The sequence below is a fragment of the Crocodylus porosus genome, unplaced genomic scaffold (assembly GCF_001723895.1).
Source record: "Crocodylus porosus isolate Cpor-Errol unplaced genomic scaffold, CroPor_comp1, whole genome shotgun sequence".
NCBI lineage: Eukaryota > Metazoa > Chordata > Crocodylia > Crocodylidae > Crocodylus > Crocodylus porosus.
In genome coordinates, this window is record NW_017728924.1 from 4,865,211 (window position 1) to 4,880,435 (window position 15,225).

At 40.1% G+C, this 15,225-nt stretch overlaps 1 protein-coding gene across 4 annotated transcripts in view; it reads right to left on the minus strand.

The window, feature by feature from the left end:
* The window catches only part of MTMR1 (myotubularin related protein 1), a 41,173-nt gene that overhangs the window by 8,990 nt on the left and 16,958 nt on the right, over positions 1-15,225 (minus strand). For all 4 annotated transcript variants that reach the window (XM_019540256.1, XM_019540254.1, XM_019540255.1 and 1 more), the window contains 5 exons: positions 15,010-15,195; positions 12,251-12,457; positions 11,198-11,290; positions 5,994-6,107; positions 4,249-4,425 (listed from right to left, as the gene is read on the minus strand). In XM_019540256.1, coding sequence (XP_019395801.1) covers positions 4,249-4,425; positions 5,994-6,107; positions 11,198-11,290; positions 12,251-12,457; positions 15,010-15,195 — 777 coding nt within the window. The remainder of the gene's footprint in view (positions 1-4,248; positions 4,426-5,993; positions 6,108-11,197; positions 11,291-12,250; positions 12,458-15,009; positions 15,196-15,225) is intronic.

Sequence of the window (15,225 nt, forward strand, 5' to 3'; positions counted from 1 at the left end):
CCCCAGTTACCACGCTGTGCACTGAATGAGGCAGGGCTGGGGTAGAAAATAACAGCATGTGGTGACGGAGCTAAGAAATACAGAGTATTGTATCTAGCATAAGTGAGGCATCTTAAGACTGCACAGACAAAAGGATTACATAGAGAAAAAATTCAGACATCAAAATTTCAGCCCAAACATCTGAACGCTGATAAAAGTATACAGGAACTGAAACATGTCATACAACGGCAGTGTTGGGCAATCTTCACTATAGGCTTTGCCTTTAATACAAAGCTCCTTAGGTCAGCAAAAGAGCATGCTGTCTTCTGGGTTCAGAGCCAAGCAGATACTGGAATTCTCATCATCTTTTCTACACGGCACTAAGGCTTTCAGCTCAAAGGCTTAGAGGCTTTAATCATGACCTGCAGACAACATGGACAAAGTTTCAAAATATGATGTTTGCAGAAGCCGCGCTCCAGGAGGAAAGGTTGGTTGGAAGGATTTGTCGCATGTTCCAAAAGAGATCCCAAACGATGCTTAAAGACATCTAAATGCCACAAATTCTCCATCAGGCAGGCTAAAGCAGAGGCTACCTGCTCAAGTGCTACAGAATAAGGAAAACAAGAGAGACCTGATAACACCTGAAGAACTCCAAAAGCTCCTCCCAAAAGGCTGTATTGTCGCATCCACTCTAGACTGGACATGCAAGGTAGCAGATCAGCCTGGAAAGCAGAGTCCTGAAAATGTATCTAGCACCTCTCCCACAAGGCAAGAACAAATGTGCATTTTTACAATTCCAGGAAGAAAGCATGGCACGGATCATGCAAATCTTTTCATAAGTAGATTCAGTGTTCTGAGATCAGCAGTACGGTCCTAAAACCTGCCTGATCCACTAGGGATAATGAAGTACAAGGAGTATGTGGTACTAAGGTGGATCCCAGCAAAACATTTCTTCCCCCTGGTGCTTTTATCCTCCACCTGCAGTACACTCCCAGTTTCAAAGATTCACAGATTGTAAGGCTGGAAGGGACCTCAAAAGATCATCATCGGATCCAGCCCCCTGCACCAGGCAGGAAAGAGAAGTTGACGGACCATCACCTGAATACAATAGGGTCATAATCCTGAAACCGGAGTCCTTGGGAGTACTAGAATACCAACAATAAAACCGTCAATCCAGCCTTTCCCAAATCCATGGTGCACTGAGCCACTGCCCGTTGTTCCAGCAGTCTCTTCTTCACAGAACATAAGCATCTCTATCGGCTCTAAATAGCCTGGTGAATTGTGGTTTCTCGGCAGGCATTACCTTGCAACACATTCAGACTTCTGCAGGAATCCTAGTAGATCCAAGCAGAGAAAGGCAGATATGCCCAGAGAGTGAGCCGAACGGAGCAGAAAGATAATGCTTATAAAATGATAGTACCTTGTGTTACAGTTGGGCTGTGATTTTCAAGGGAGTTAGGCTGCTAATTCTCATTAAACGTCAGACATGGGTGCTTAACACCATTGGGCCTAATTACGAAAAAAAACAAAAACAAGCCCCTATGATCCAGAAAGCTAAAAGATAGAGAAGCAACAGACTGACTGAATTTAGAAACTGCCTTTTTGTTTCTGTGAGGCTCTCCTCTCATCATCAAAGCAGATTAGTTCAGATCGGGTTCAAATACCTACCCTCACCCACACTAAAGGGCTGGCCTTAATCCTCAATTAAATCCATGTATTGAATCATTTCTCTTTTCAGTGGACTTTCAGGAAACTACAAACATCTCCCAGTAGCCTAGAGAAGGTTTTTGGGGTTTTATATTTTTGTTTTTTTGCAGCTTGATAAAGCAGCATGTGAAGTTGCCTTGTACTCCTGGTCCTCAGAGGGCTTTCTGTTAAATATTTTATTTTCCTTTATTCCAGCACAAAGCAAGACAAAGAAAAGGGATCACATTAAAAGCTGCAAAGCAAAGCAACTTTTATCAGTATGTTGAAAGGCCCATTCTTTTAATATATTCACCGATTACCTAAGAACCTTTTTTTTCTGAATCTGAAAGATCTGTTGAGTAAAAATGGTAACGGCCCTTCCAACTGACGCTGCACAGGCTGGACAGTACAAATATAGAGAAGGTGAACTTGCTGAACTGCTAGTCTGAGGAGTTGCAGGGGTGTGGGGTTTGATAACTACGCTGGAAACTACGTGGAGTTTTGGCAATAAGCTTCTGGGCATTATATCCAAATCAAATGAAGTCTCAAGACATTTGGCACACAGGGCAGCACTGGAACAGGAGGGAAATTATGAACTTGAGCCAATATGCAGTTAGCAGCCACAGTTCTTTAGCAGCAATATTGTTGGCGCTATGGCAACTACTGCTGCCCTCAGATTTGCTTGCCTTTGATAAAATACAGCTTTAGACCTGGGAAGGACTCTAAAATCATGCTGGTTTTGCTGATCAGGTACCTCTTCCTGCAGACAGCCGAAGACCAGCAGTCTGCACTGATTCTGTGACCATTCACTTCAGCCAGAGGTGTCAGGCAGACAGCGCGTGGGGTCCTGTGGAAGCTGGGGATTCAGGGGAGGGGTCCAACACCAAATTCCCAGAGGCAAAGCCCCAGTGGGCACATGTCAGCAGCAGAGAGGGGACAAGCAACAACGGCATTAACCCCCAGCTCTGCTACCAGGTCCGGATCCAGCCCGGGAGGCTCCTTGCAGTGTGGAGCTGGCCTGGGGACACAGGTGAGCTTGAGGTCCCTGGTTTAAACCAAGAAGTCCACAAAAGTACCCTCGGGTAACTGCAGCCAGTCAGTAAGCAGAAGCCATTCTAACCATCTGATATCTGGTTACCTTAATTGTACCCTAGTCTTAACTTATGATAAGAATTTTTTTTACCTCAACCCCCCTCTTCATGTTACAACCTATCTACTACCCTCTTTGGCACAGGGACCACCTTTCTGCATGTTCTTGGAGACTGTAGCTCATCCAACTTCTCATCTGCGATTGGTACCTGCAGGCCTTATTTCAACAAGTACAATGAGCTGATACACTTGTAGGCCAACCTTAATTACTCTAAAACGTATTAACCGACTGCTCAAACAGAGTGCAAAATCTGCTCTCTCAAGGGATATGCACTGTAAGATAAACCAAAGAGAACTCCACAAAAGATTAAAATCCTTATTCCAGTATTTGATAAAGTTAATAGACAAATGACAGCTTAGGCCCTAAGCCTCCTAAGAAGCAGGTATAACAACCGGGAAGGAGGACAAAGTGTCCGGGTGAGAAATCCAGTAGCCCAGGCACCCCCAGCCGAGGCAAAGGGCAGGGTGCCTGGATTTCCGTCAGTCGGTTCTGTCCCTGGAACTCACTTAAGAGCTCATCTTGCACAACAGCCTCTGGGTAACAGGTGTCCAATGGCTCTTCCTTCCAGCTGCTAGAAGAAAGATGCTTGGAAGCAATACCTTTAAACACTGATAACTTTCCAAATGTGTTTGGGAATACGTCAGGGTGTTACGTTAACGAGAAACGTGTCACGCCTTCAGACAGATTATGGCTGTGACACGAATGAAGTGTTCCCTCCCCTTGGAGGTTCACAGTTAGCAAGCAGAGACTGTATTAGTGCCGCAAGATGTTCATTCAAGTACTCCCAAATCAATTACATAAAGAAACGAATGCTGAGGCAACTTGTATCCAAACTGACTGTCATTGAACAGCCAAAGGAAACCTAAAAATTGTTATCAGCTTACAGAAAACCAAGACAGTCCTTGAAACGAACTGAAGTCAGTCCACTTTCAACAGAAATTACTGCTACGATTTACATTGTTTCAGCAGGCTCAGCAAGCGGGAAAAGCTGAATGAGCAGAGACTGAACAGTAACGCTCACCTGTACAGCCGATCCCCCCACAACAGGGCTGAGGAAGTGTCAGTCAATGGATATTGCCTGTTCCTGGTTTATAAAAGTGTTGTGCTGATAATAGTGTTAATTTCTTGGCTTTCACAACCAGAGTAGAATAAGAACACTTTAAGTACTTTTCTTTCATACATTCCTTGTTTGTAACTTTAGTGAAGACAATGTTATGGTACAATTTTAGCACATCACCAGCTCCTGTTTTAGAGCATCACCTCTTTTTATCGTTCTAAAAGCTTGGAGAACTTTTCCACATGGAAGAGTTTAATGGAATAGCTTGTTTTGTCCAAATATGTAACTGAAGTCAAAGTCTGTTTGTTCAGTTCATTTTTACTGACAGACGTAGGTAGCTAATTGGAAACAAAAACCAAACACAGACAACCCGTACCTGTGGCCGCATTCTCGGATTCCATCTGACGTAATAGTTTACCCATAACTCCAAGTAGTTCAGACTGGCAACTGGATACAGGACATGGTGTTCATAGTTTACATAGAAAGGATTTGTAAAGTCATCTAGTTGACTATTAACATAGGACCATAACGATACAGTCTTTGTGCTTATCTCCTGAGTAAATACAAAGAGTGGTATTTTAGGATATGCATTTCAAAATCTTTACATTTTTGCACAACAGTTGAAAATATGGTAACACTATTCTTTTGTTCTGTTAATTATTCAATACATTACATCTATGTTAGGACACGTTTGTCATGGTTTTACAACTCTGAAATGTACTTTTTATCCGTTATCATGGGAAGAGGAAAAAAAAAAATTCACACCATTTAGTGGAGTAATTTTAACAAGGAAACACAGTAGCTACCTATTTACTACAATAAAGCAAGTGTTCAGAGCATTTCAGTATCTGTGGTACCCAAAGTTGCCGGAATATCTTCTCCCTTAAGGTCAGTCAGGAACAGGATGGAAGTTCAAGTGTATTTGATTGGTTATTTAGTTGCGACTGGAAGGTTGTTGCACTACCTATATCACTTGAGGAAGAGAGGGTAAAAAACATCTTTCCCACCTCTAAACTGGAGCAGTATCTATAGCCAGTCACATCCAGATTTAACCACTGGCCAACCCAAAAATATTTTAAAAATTATATTTTTGCTAATTTTTAGATAGTTTGCAATAACCAAAACAATGTTTTTCTGCTGTTGGCTTACATCTGTCTAAATGGTGTGCTTTTAATTGTCCACCTTTAGCTTTGTTTGTATTTTCAAACCTATGTAATAAAATAAATGAATAAAGCAATTCCATTTAAGTTGCAAAATTAGAATTCTTATCAGCTTCCCAGTGCCATTTTACACTCCTTCAATGCTATAAAGCAGCTGTTTCCACTACAGTTGTGTCTTAAATTGCATTTTTTTTTAGAAAGGGAGCTGCATCAGATTTTTCATTTGTGAAAGCAAGCTGTCTGATAACCATTTATTTGCCAAGAATATATTATTTAGCTCCATCTTGTGGTATACACATGCAAATTTTTCTACTACACCAGTCAGTCAAACCAGAAAAAACAAAGCTATATATACTAATGGACAGTTATTTTAAGTTTTACTAAGAATACTTTCCACCTTCTATGGCACATTTTATTTAGTCTCAAATTGCTCCACAGAAGTACTGATAGTGCTAACGTCACTATTATATAAAGAAGTCTCTCCAATCTTTCAATTCTACATTTTATCATCAATGCTCAATTTCTGCTCTAAGTTATGCCCCACTAGGTACTGCACTGGAAAAAGCATATGAGGTAGGGAGCTCTGCTAGAGATGATCAAAACTGTGTTGGTAAAGGGCTATGCTTGGGGTATTTTGGGGTGGGTGCTCTGAATGGGACACGATCTAGAACATCAGTTAACAGCCTTTGAAACGGTGGAAGTTGTGGTACCTAAACAAAAAAAGGGGAAAACATTTTCTTTCAACAAATGATGATGATGTGGCATGTGGCTAAGCAGCCCTCAGTGTGATCAGGGGATAGTTAGTATATGGCTATACTTATTTTTTTCCCCAGGCCACCTCTTGTGACTCAGATGACAAGATAATGCTTCACACAAATGCTCAAAATGTTTCTTCTCTCTCACGGTCAAAGCATGTCTACATAAAAACAACATGTCAAATCTGAAGCAGCGTACTACTTACTTGTTTCACACGCTCCTGTTCACAGTTGAATAAAAAAGTCCCAAAGAGGCAGCTATAAAGATGATCCAAAATGGTGACTAAAAAAAGTTCATTGAATTCAAAAGCTGCAGGAAACTGGAAAAAAATAGATTGTTAAAATGTTAAGACGTTAGTGTGCAAAATAAGGAAAAACTTCTTTGTGTAATAACTAAAAAATGAGAGGAATTTTTAAAAATTGTGTTTTATGTCTACAGAGTATAACAAATGCTTAAGCAGTTTCAATATTATTGTACTTCACACTTTTCATCTGAAGAGTTACATACTTTAGCCGGAGAACCAAGCATTATATCTGGTGTGCAAAGAAAACAGACGCAGGTTAGTAAATAAACCCACAAGTTAACTGTCCCCGACATATGGCAGTGGATCCAAGCCCTGCCCGGGAGCATCCTGTTCTAACCCACAAACAACATTTCCTCAAGAGGTATTATTTCTTTGTTAAAGGACATGCTCTTAAAAAAAAAAAAAAAGTTTAAGAGTTAAGCATTAAGGGTTTTATTTTCTAAGCTAATATGTAATGAATAAGATAGCGAAGATTACTGCACACATCATGTGTTTAATATATACTTAAACACTTCTTTCTTTCCACCAAACCAATTCACATTTTTCCCCATTTCTCCCCTTGAGTTATCATCAACTATGTACAATAATCCTTTAATCCTTCTTCTATTTCATTTAGAAAGTAAATCCCTTACATCTGAAATGAAAGAAGCATTGTCACTGCTCACCATTATGTACTTTATTCATGGAGGTGTTAAAGTACCAGAGACAAAATATTGGTAAATTTGTAGAAAAAGTGACATTTATAGAAGTGAAATCCAAGACATAGCTGCAATTTTAGGAGGAAAATTGAAAGACGTTAAACTGCAAGTCCTGTTACCCATTCAAGTGAGGAAGGGTTCTCCATCAATAACCAAGTCATATTGTACTAGACTGTCTACCAATGCCACTTCCAGAAGGGAAAATAACTCTGCATCTAATTAGTATGGTGACAGACTCAAATACAAAGGCATTGTTTTACCAAAAATTGCAGCACTTCCATAATGAGAAGTTTTTGCAAAGGTCTAAACATCAACTGTATAGACTGGTAATGAAGAATTAATCTTCTGTAGGTAAATATGAATATTTGACACGGAGAAATCAACGTTTCATGTTCTTTGTCCTTTAATGTGCCTAAGGAGGACGTTTCACACCTCTGCTCAGAGTGCCTCAAGAGGGGGTTTAAATGAAACACTTAACTGTTGCTTTGAGGACTAACCCAGCAATTCTGCCTGGAGATGAACTAAGCGACCCAGAAAGTCTTTTTCAGTCTTATCTACAGTTTATGAAGGGCAAACGTTACTTGTCTTGAAATTAAAGAGTTGGATGACATGGAATATTTGTTTATAAAGAAAAAAAAGGGGCTTTCTCTGTTTAAGAAATGGTCTTGTAAGCAATTCAGTTTCAACCCTTTTCCCATGTATCCATGTTCACAATAGAGTTATATTCAAAAGCATGACAAAAAAACCTGCATGTAGAAAAAAATCCACTAGATCCTTAAGCTCACTCAGTCCCCACCTTTGCACAGTAGCAATCTGACACAGATCATCAAAACTGACGTGCAAAGGTTCAAAGTGCGATTTGGAAATGATTTGTAAGAGAGCCTCTCCTGAAGGGTTTCCCTTTCATTTAACGTGCACTCGTCTCATCTGGGTTCGACGCTGTGCCAGGCCACTGGAGCACATTCAAAATCCCATACGCCAGCATGTCAAAACCTTACCTTTAGCTATAACAGTTATTTTTCTGGAAAAATGGTGCATCTAGACCAGTGGTTCTCAACCTTTTTGGACCCGAGGTATCCTTCACTGAGCTTACGGCACCACTCTATAACTTTTGTGACCTGAGTGGCACCCAATTAAAAACATTAATTTACACAAGGGTGGGGGATCATAGACAATGAGGGTTGGAAGGGATCTCAGGAGGTCACATCTAGTCCAACCCCCTGCTCAAAGGAGGACCAGCCCCCAAGTAGATGATCCCTGCCAAGGCTTTGTCTCCCTGGGTCTTAAAAACCTGGAGAGTCCTAAGCCTGGTTTACTCTTCTCGCACCTCTCGGCAGCCATCAAAGGATCTAGCAGCACCCCAGGTACCCGAGCACCCTGGTTGAGAATCACTGATCTAGATTATAAGGATACCATTACTGGAGCTGAAAAAATCATCACTGACCTAAAATGTTTTTCCTCTCAGGTTCCAAGCAGATTAGCATCTATTTGAGGATTTAGATGGAAAAAACTCCCATATGAAACCTTCATTTTCTCCCAATCCAATAATGAGTAAATATACATGCCATTAAAAGAGGGGTGGGCAATGATTCTGGCTGGAGGAACGCTTCATAGGTTTTGGTGAGCTGCTGAGGGCTGCAAGGGTGGCCCACGCCTTGACAAGCACCCCAACCCTTGGTCACCATCTTGGGAAGTCCCACCCCCTAACCCCTGACCTTTGCCATCAGCAGTCCCTTTCCTTGCCCCTAGAAGTACTCCTTTTGGGAAGCAGGTTTTGCCATCTTGGAGCTGGAAAACCCCAAATTATATTCTAAAAATCAAGCATCCACCATAATATATTTTATTTAAAAAATACATATATTTTGTCCTGATTTGTGCGTGTTTGCATTGTATATGCAGACAAGATTGCACGATAGCAATGAGCACACAGCAGGGGTGAGGGACCACAGAATCACAGAAAATGGGCACAGAGCAGGGATCTGTGTGCATGGCCCCGACTCAGTGCACCCTGCACCTGCTCCGCACTCACCTGTCTGGGCTCAGCAGTAGCAGCCACGGCGGCGCCGGGCAGAAACTGTTGCTTGGTGCAGAGAAAAAGCAGCCCCTCCCCATCACCACTGCCAGGCAGTTTTCACTGCATCGCACCGGGCTGCCCGTGTCTCCATCACCACTGCCTCTGGGCTGCCTTGAAGAGCAGCAGTGATTGTGCAGAGCAGCCGTAGGCAGCCCAAAAGGTGGCAGTGACAGAGACGCAAGGCAGCCTGGCGCGGCACAGGCTCCGGGTGCCTGCAGCAAGACCTTCCCAACAGCAGCGATGGGGAGAGGCCACTTTTCCCCCATGCTGAGCAAAAGTTTCTGCGCAGTGTCACCGCTGCTGCCAAGCCTGGACACACCCTGGTACTGCGGGGCTGGGGCCAGCGGTGGCAGCATCTGGAAGGAGCCACCCCAACCCTGCTGCATGCCCAGCGGAGGGCAGGATGCGCCAGGCTGAGCAGCACCTGGGCCAGGCAGTATCAAGGGACCTGCCACAGACTGGACAAAGCCCCTCCATGGGTCAGATCCAGCCTGATTATGGTTCTCATACTCATGGAAGTGGACTGAGTCAAGGTGCATGAGAACTAGCACCCCAGGAGAGCACACTGTTGTAACATGTACATCTCTGCCTAGGGACAAGTCCTGGCTGTTACCAGACAGTGTGACATTAACTTCATGCCAAACTGAATGTATTTTGCTTCTATATATAAGATGATGAATATTAGATGTGGCAAGATATTGCTTTGAAATGTAATAATTCCAAGAAGATTTAAGGGTTTTTTCATAATAGTGTTGATCTCCCTTGAATTATAACCAGCTGCACATAGGCTTTCCTGATTTTAAGTTAGTCAGTCGCTATTATCATAATTTATTAATAAAGAAACCACTTAAAGCATCTATTCTTTTCTAAGGCTCAACATCACATCGTTTCTCTCAAGTTTTCCTTTACTGTCCAGCTACCATGAAGGCTTGGAAAATTTGGAAAAATACAAAGTTGCTGAAGATTGAGGTTTATAATTTTGAAAATATTCTCCAGGATTTTAAATCTTTATGGCCAATTGGAAGTTTTTTCATCTCACTGAAACTACTTTCTCAGAAAGTGAAACATTTTGACAAAAAAGAAAACCTTTCCTACAGCCTTTACAAATACTTATCACGTGATGTAGTTCTGGACTATTTCACGTTTGTCTAATATGCATCTTAGGTCAGCTCATTTTATAAGCTACTTACCTACATATAGCTAAAATAGGACCACAGTTTTCCCCAAATCCATAACATGCCTGCCCTGACTTAAAACATGCAGAAGTGAGTTAAAACACAAAAAAATAAGTGGATATGATCATCTTAAGACAACATGTTCATTTCCTTCCCATTAGAGCCTTAAAGTTTCTCAATACCATTCCTATTTATGAATTTCAGAACACTATTTGGATCCAGATTTTGCACAGATGTGGCATCAGCAAAATGTTTCATCCTCCTTTTACTAGCAGGGAACTAAACAGTTTATAAGGCAAGAAGTAGGAGGAGGGAAGGGAGATCACAAAAACAGAAGGAAGTTGTTCTGAATTACATTGCTCTCTAATGGATTTTTGATCCTTCCAGATGTTTATAACCGTTTCTCTTCTGGGCAGCTAGTTACTATTCTCAGTAACAGAAACTTTTCTCAGAGACGGAGATTTTTTTAAAAATGTTTTTGGCTGTACTGAACAGCATGTCAACACTGAAATACACATGCCTACAAAGACTGGAAAAGTCTGCAGTGGACTTTATACCAGGCCACGCAGAAGATTTTCATAACATTGAAAGCAGTTGGTTTAAATAAAAAGTTTTTGAAACGATGACGCCCACGAACGTATAAAGAAACCTTTTAAAAATGACCAGGACTGGAATATGCTCTACGTTCATGACTGCAACATCATGACATTTTTTTTAAAAAAAGTGATATCTGCGCATACTAAGATTGAATGCTTCCTTTGCTATACTTTGCCCAGTACACCCAGGTCACTTGAGTTTCTATTGAAAAAAAAAAAAAAAAGCCCTAAAGAGCATAGGCTTAAAAGAGCAAAGAAATCAAATCACACTGATTTTAAATGTAAAAATGGTTTAAGATAATGCCATACTTCAACATGCAGAAATACAAGTCACTCTACTCCAAACAAGAGACGCTTACTTATTGGCTTCATGCTAGTACTTCATTTCTCATCATGCTGGGTAAAAGAGATGCAGTAATTATGCATTTAATAATGGTATTAAATTTATCAATCAAAATACATTATTACACTAATTTAAAGGAAATCTGACCTTTCACATGGATTATATTTCCAGTATAAAAGCTGAAGATATCAATACAAATACACTGCCAGGTTTTCTTACCTGCCTTGTCATTTGCCAAACACAATCAATGAACTGAAGGAAAATGGGAGATCTTTCAGCATCTGCATGATCATCATCTCCATGGCCTACTCGCTGAAAATTAGAATGAGCAATGTTTCATTTCAATTGCATCCATCCAAAGCAGCACCCACATCATTAATACCAAAGAGACAGCTGAGGCTGGCTCTCAGAAGAATGTGACAAATTCTATCTTTCCACTTCCCCCCCAAATCCTGACTTGTTTGTGATCCTACTTTCTAGGAGACAGGAATGCCAGCCACATGAACAACATTTAAAACATTCACCTTACAAATACGATGAACATTGACTAAACCCCAAAATTCCCTTGTCAATTCAGAGTTTCCACATAAGGACTTCTGCCTTGCTTATATGAACAGAATAAATAGTTGGGAATCCATGTTCCCCACCTCACTTCCACAGAAGTACAGATTCAGTGAATCTGGCATTTTATCATACTGAATAAACTATCTGAAACAGTTACTGAAACTGTACTGAAACTAAGATTATTCTCCATACCCACATGTTATTACACCTAAGCCTCTAGAAGTCATGTATGCTGCACAAGGTTTTATAATCTACCTCTTTGCTAGTTCAAATTAAACACACATGTGCACGTACACTGTGCTTGCTGTAAGACAAAGACTGCACCAATATATATATTTACCTACATGATAGCCATATCTTTTCCCCAACATTTCCCCCTTTTATTATTTCTTCACTAAGTTCTTTCATCATGCTTCACAATCTTCTACTCTTCCAGAAATATCTAGACATTTGCCTTGTATTACTGACTTCAATTTTTTCCTTCTGGTAAATTATGCTGTGCACAAGTTAATATATTAACATTTCACATAAATACAGCTTTTTTCCTATTAGAAGTGAATTGGTCTGATTTCTCTGAGACAGCTCAGACTGCTGGCACACAGCAAGGTACAGGAAACATTAATCTAAATGCTGCAAAACAACAAGTCAAGTGGCAAAAAAATAAAAACATCTGCAGGAGATTATTTTGTATTAATTCTTTTAACTTACCACGGCAAACTGATGTCCAAAACTTATCCACTCTTTTTCTATAAGAATTTCAAATCCTTTGATAGTTCGATAATAGCTGTCCAACATAAGCATGGCTAATGAAGTCAGCTGGGCAGTTCGGTCCCAGCCATCACCGCAGTGTACCACCACTGATGTTTTACCAGATTCAATTTTATCAGCAATTCTGACTGCTCCAGTAAGAAGCATCTTTTAAAAACAAAAACCCCCAAAAAGTAGCATGTTATACACCACTTTAGCCCAAAGCCCTATTCCGCAGTCCTAGAATACCATATTGTAAACTAAGAACGCAACACACGTTTCTGTGCGACCAAAACAATTTTTTTGCTTAAAATTAGAGTCTCTCTAAATTCTGGACTATAATGAAAACATGAATAAGGTGGTACAGACCATTCAGGAAGCTACCAAATAGAGTTCAATCCTTTCAAGAAATTAGTTCTCTCGTGAACTACTCTTCCTCAGAATTTAATTTTGAGCAGGAGAAGGACAATACTTCCAGCTAATCAAAGCCAAAACAGTAGCTCTGGGCAACCCAAACATACATGTGGGTTGAGCTGTTTGGCTTCTGAGTTGCCTGTACTGACTTGCTGGTAGACGGAGCACATGTTACGTTCATCTTGGGAATGCATCTATATTTTTACTATTAAAATGCCTGGGTTCAGAAGTCAGGGGGCAAAAAATGGTGGCCACTAATGTAATTCTTATTCCCATGAAATCTCACTGTTGATTTCAACAGTCTCATTCCCTTTGGAAGTTGTTTGGGCTGCTCTTTGCTTGTTTAAACTTCAGGTCATCTCTTCCCTACGCAGATGTGTCTCTGTAACGTGACTCCATGTGGCACTGAGCTATACATGAGAGAAACAGCTGGAAGCAGGACTACTGACATCAGAATAAGGAATCTCATGAGACATTTGGCATCTTTCCTTTCCAAGGCAAGCTAAAACATTTCTTGGAAACAGGAAAGCCTGTATCTGTTGCAGCAGCTGTGCTTTCACAAGCCCAGCCTTGAAAGCCATTCAGGCTTTAAAGACAAAGATTCATTGCATTTGCTCTTTTACAGTTAAACTGAAGGATGCCAGGAAAGAACTGTTAGCAAGTAAGGTTAGAGCTTCTATTAAGAAATTACAGGGCCTGCAATATGATCTGGTTAGCTGTAAAACTCACGTGCATAAGTCACAGACAATGTATACTGCACTGAAAACGTGTAAGCATTGCAAACAACTCTTTGTTGGGTTTATGATAGCAACAGGAAAGTGATTCCTTTATAAGTAAAGAAGCATTCTCTATACTCTCCTAGAAAAAAATATCACTAATAATGATATAGATGCCAACCTATCACTAGTGTAAAAACTACAGGAGGAGGCAAGAGTAGATACATGCAGTGAACAGAAAATGGGAAAAAAAAGACAGCTAACACATTAGTTCAGCAACTCAATGGAAGGAGGTGAAACGTTTTGTTCCACTTCAGACAAAACTTTTCATCTGTGAATATTTCTAAGAAACTAAAACAAATATTTTTATTTTATAGAATAACTTGTGTGTTAATAATCCTTCCAGCTAATTCTAAGTGTACCTAATACTAGAGTTTCTAAACAATACTAGATGAAGTCACAGTTTGAGCTGTCAAGACCAAACCACCTGAAACTGTCAGAATCACCCCACAAGGTGTATCCAGACTTCACGTGTCTCAGGCTACTCAAACCTTAACTACGAAACCAAGAGATTTCACAGTCCAAGCCTGACCTAGTATCACAAAGAAGCCCCACTGAATTAAAAGCAGGGGTGAAATGCAAATACTAGGGCTATAAATGAATACCTTTTTTTTTTTTTTTTTTTTAAATGGACAGTCATATTTAAGAACTGATAAACTTAGATGGAAAAAGATACTGGTTCTAAATATTTAAATCTGATTTAAAATATTTCAGTTCTAACTGACAAAAAATTAAGCTCCCCCAAATTAATAGATTTTTCAGATAAATCTAAGTATTTGCTCCCTCTGCTGGCTCTTCTGCAGCAATTAACAAGCAGCACTACCAGAGCTAGGCCGAAATGGGTAATGCAGGTAAGCACATCAAAAATACTTTGCGTGAGTGACATCTGAGCTGAAACTGCACAAAAATCAATTTCACTTTAAAATCTGTTTCTTCAGTATTTGACACCAAAGTGGGAGGAAACTTGTTAAAGCAAACTTTGCAGAGGTTGGCTAAAACAGATAGTCGAGTTTAACATGATATTGCGTTATTTTAATAGCATGCTAAATAATAAAGTAAATTGCAGTCCAGTTGTTTTCCAATTGGAGTTTGGGTCATGGAAATAAATGAATGTCTAGAGTAAAAACGCTGATGCTGCATTACTGGGGTAGATGAATAAGGATGGCTGCAATAGTTCAAAATGACGTCTCTTTGGCAGATGACCAAGTACAGTTTGAAATTCTCATGGCAGTTTTCCAAAAGAAAGGATAACCCTGATATCCCAGCTAAGGAGCAAAAATAAACACTAGCTAGCAACAACCTTGATTCTAACGCTTCACTGAGATTTAACTCAGCATTTCCCAATGCCTACAAGACGAAATACACAACATGCAACATCTATCTGTACTCACAATAAAACTAAGAGTTAATAAACTTTTTAGCCAAAAAAAGATTCAATAATAAATTATATTTTTATTCTGTACTCAGAAATACAAATATGTTGCTTTAAAAAGCCAAGAACATATTGACATCACATCTCATGCGTCTTACCTTTATGTATTCCAACCAGTGTGTTGAATCTATATTAGCCAACCACCGATCCTCATCAATAGTAGGATAAACTATTTCTTTCAGCTTACGCAGCGATTCTCTCATCACATTAATGTTATGAATGTCCAAAAAAACCAGTTCAACATTAGGATAGGAACTTTTATTTTCACAGCCTCCACCTTTTACCTGTCATTTAAAAAGAAAAAGGTGCGTGAG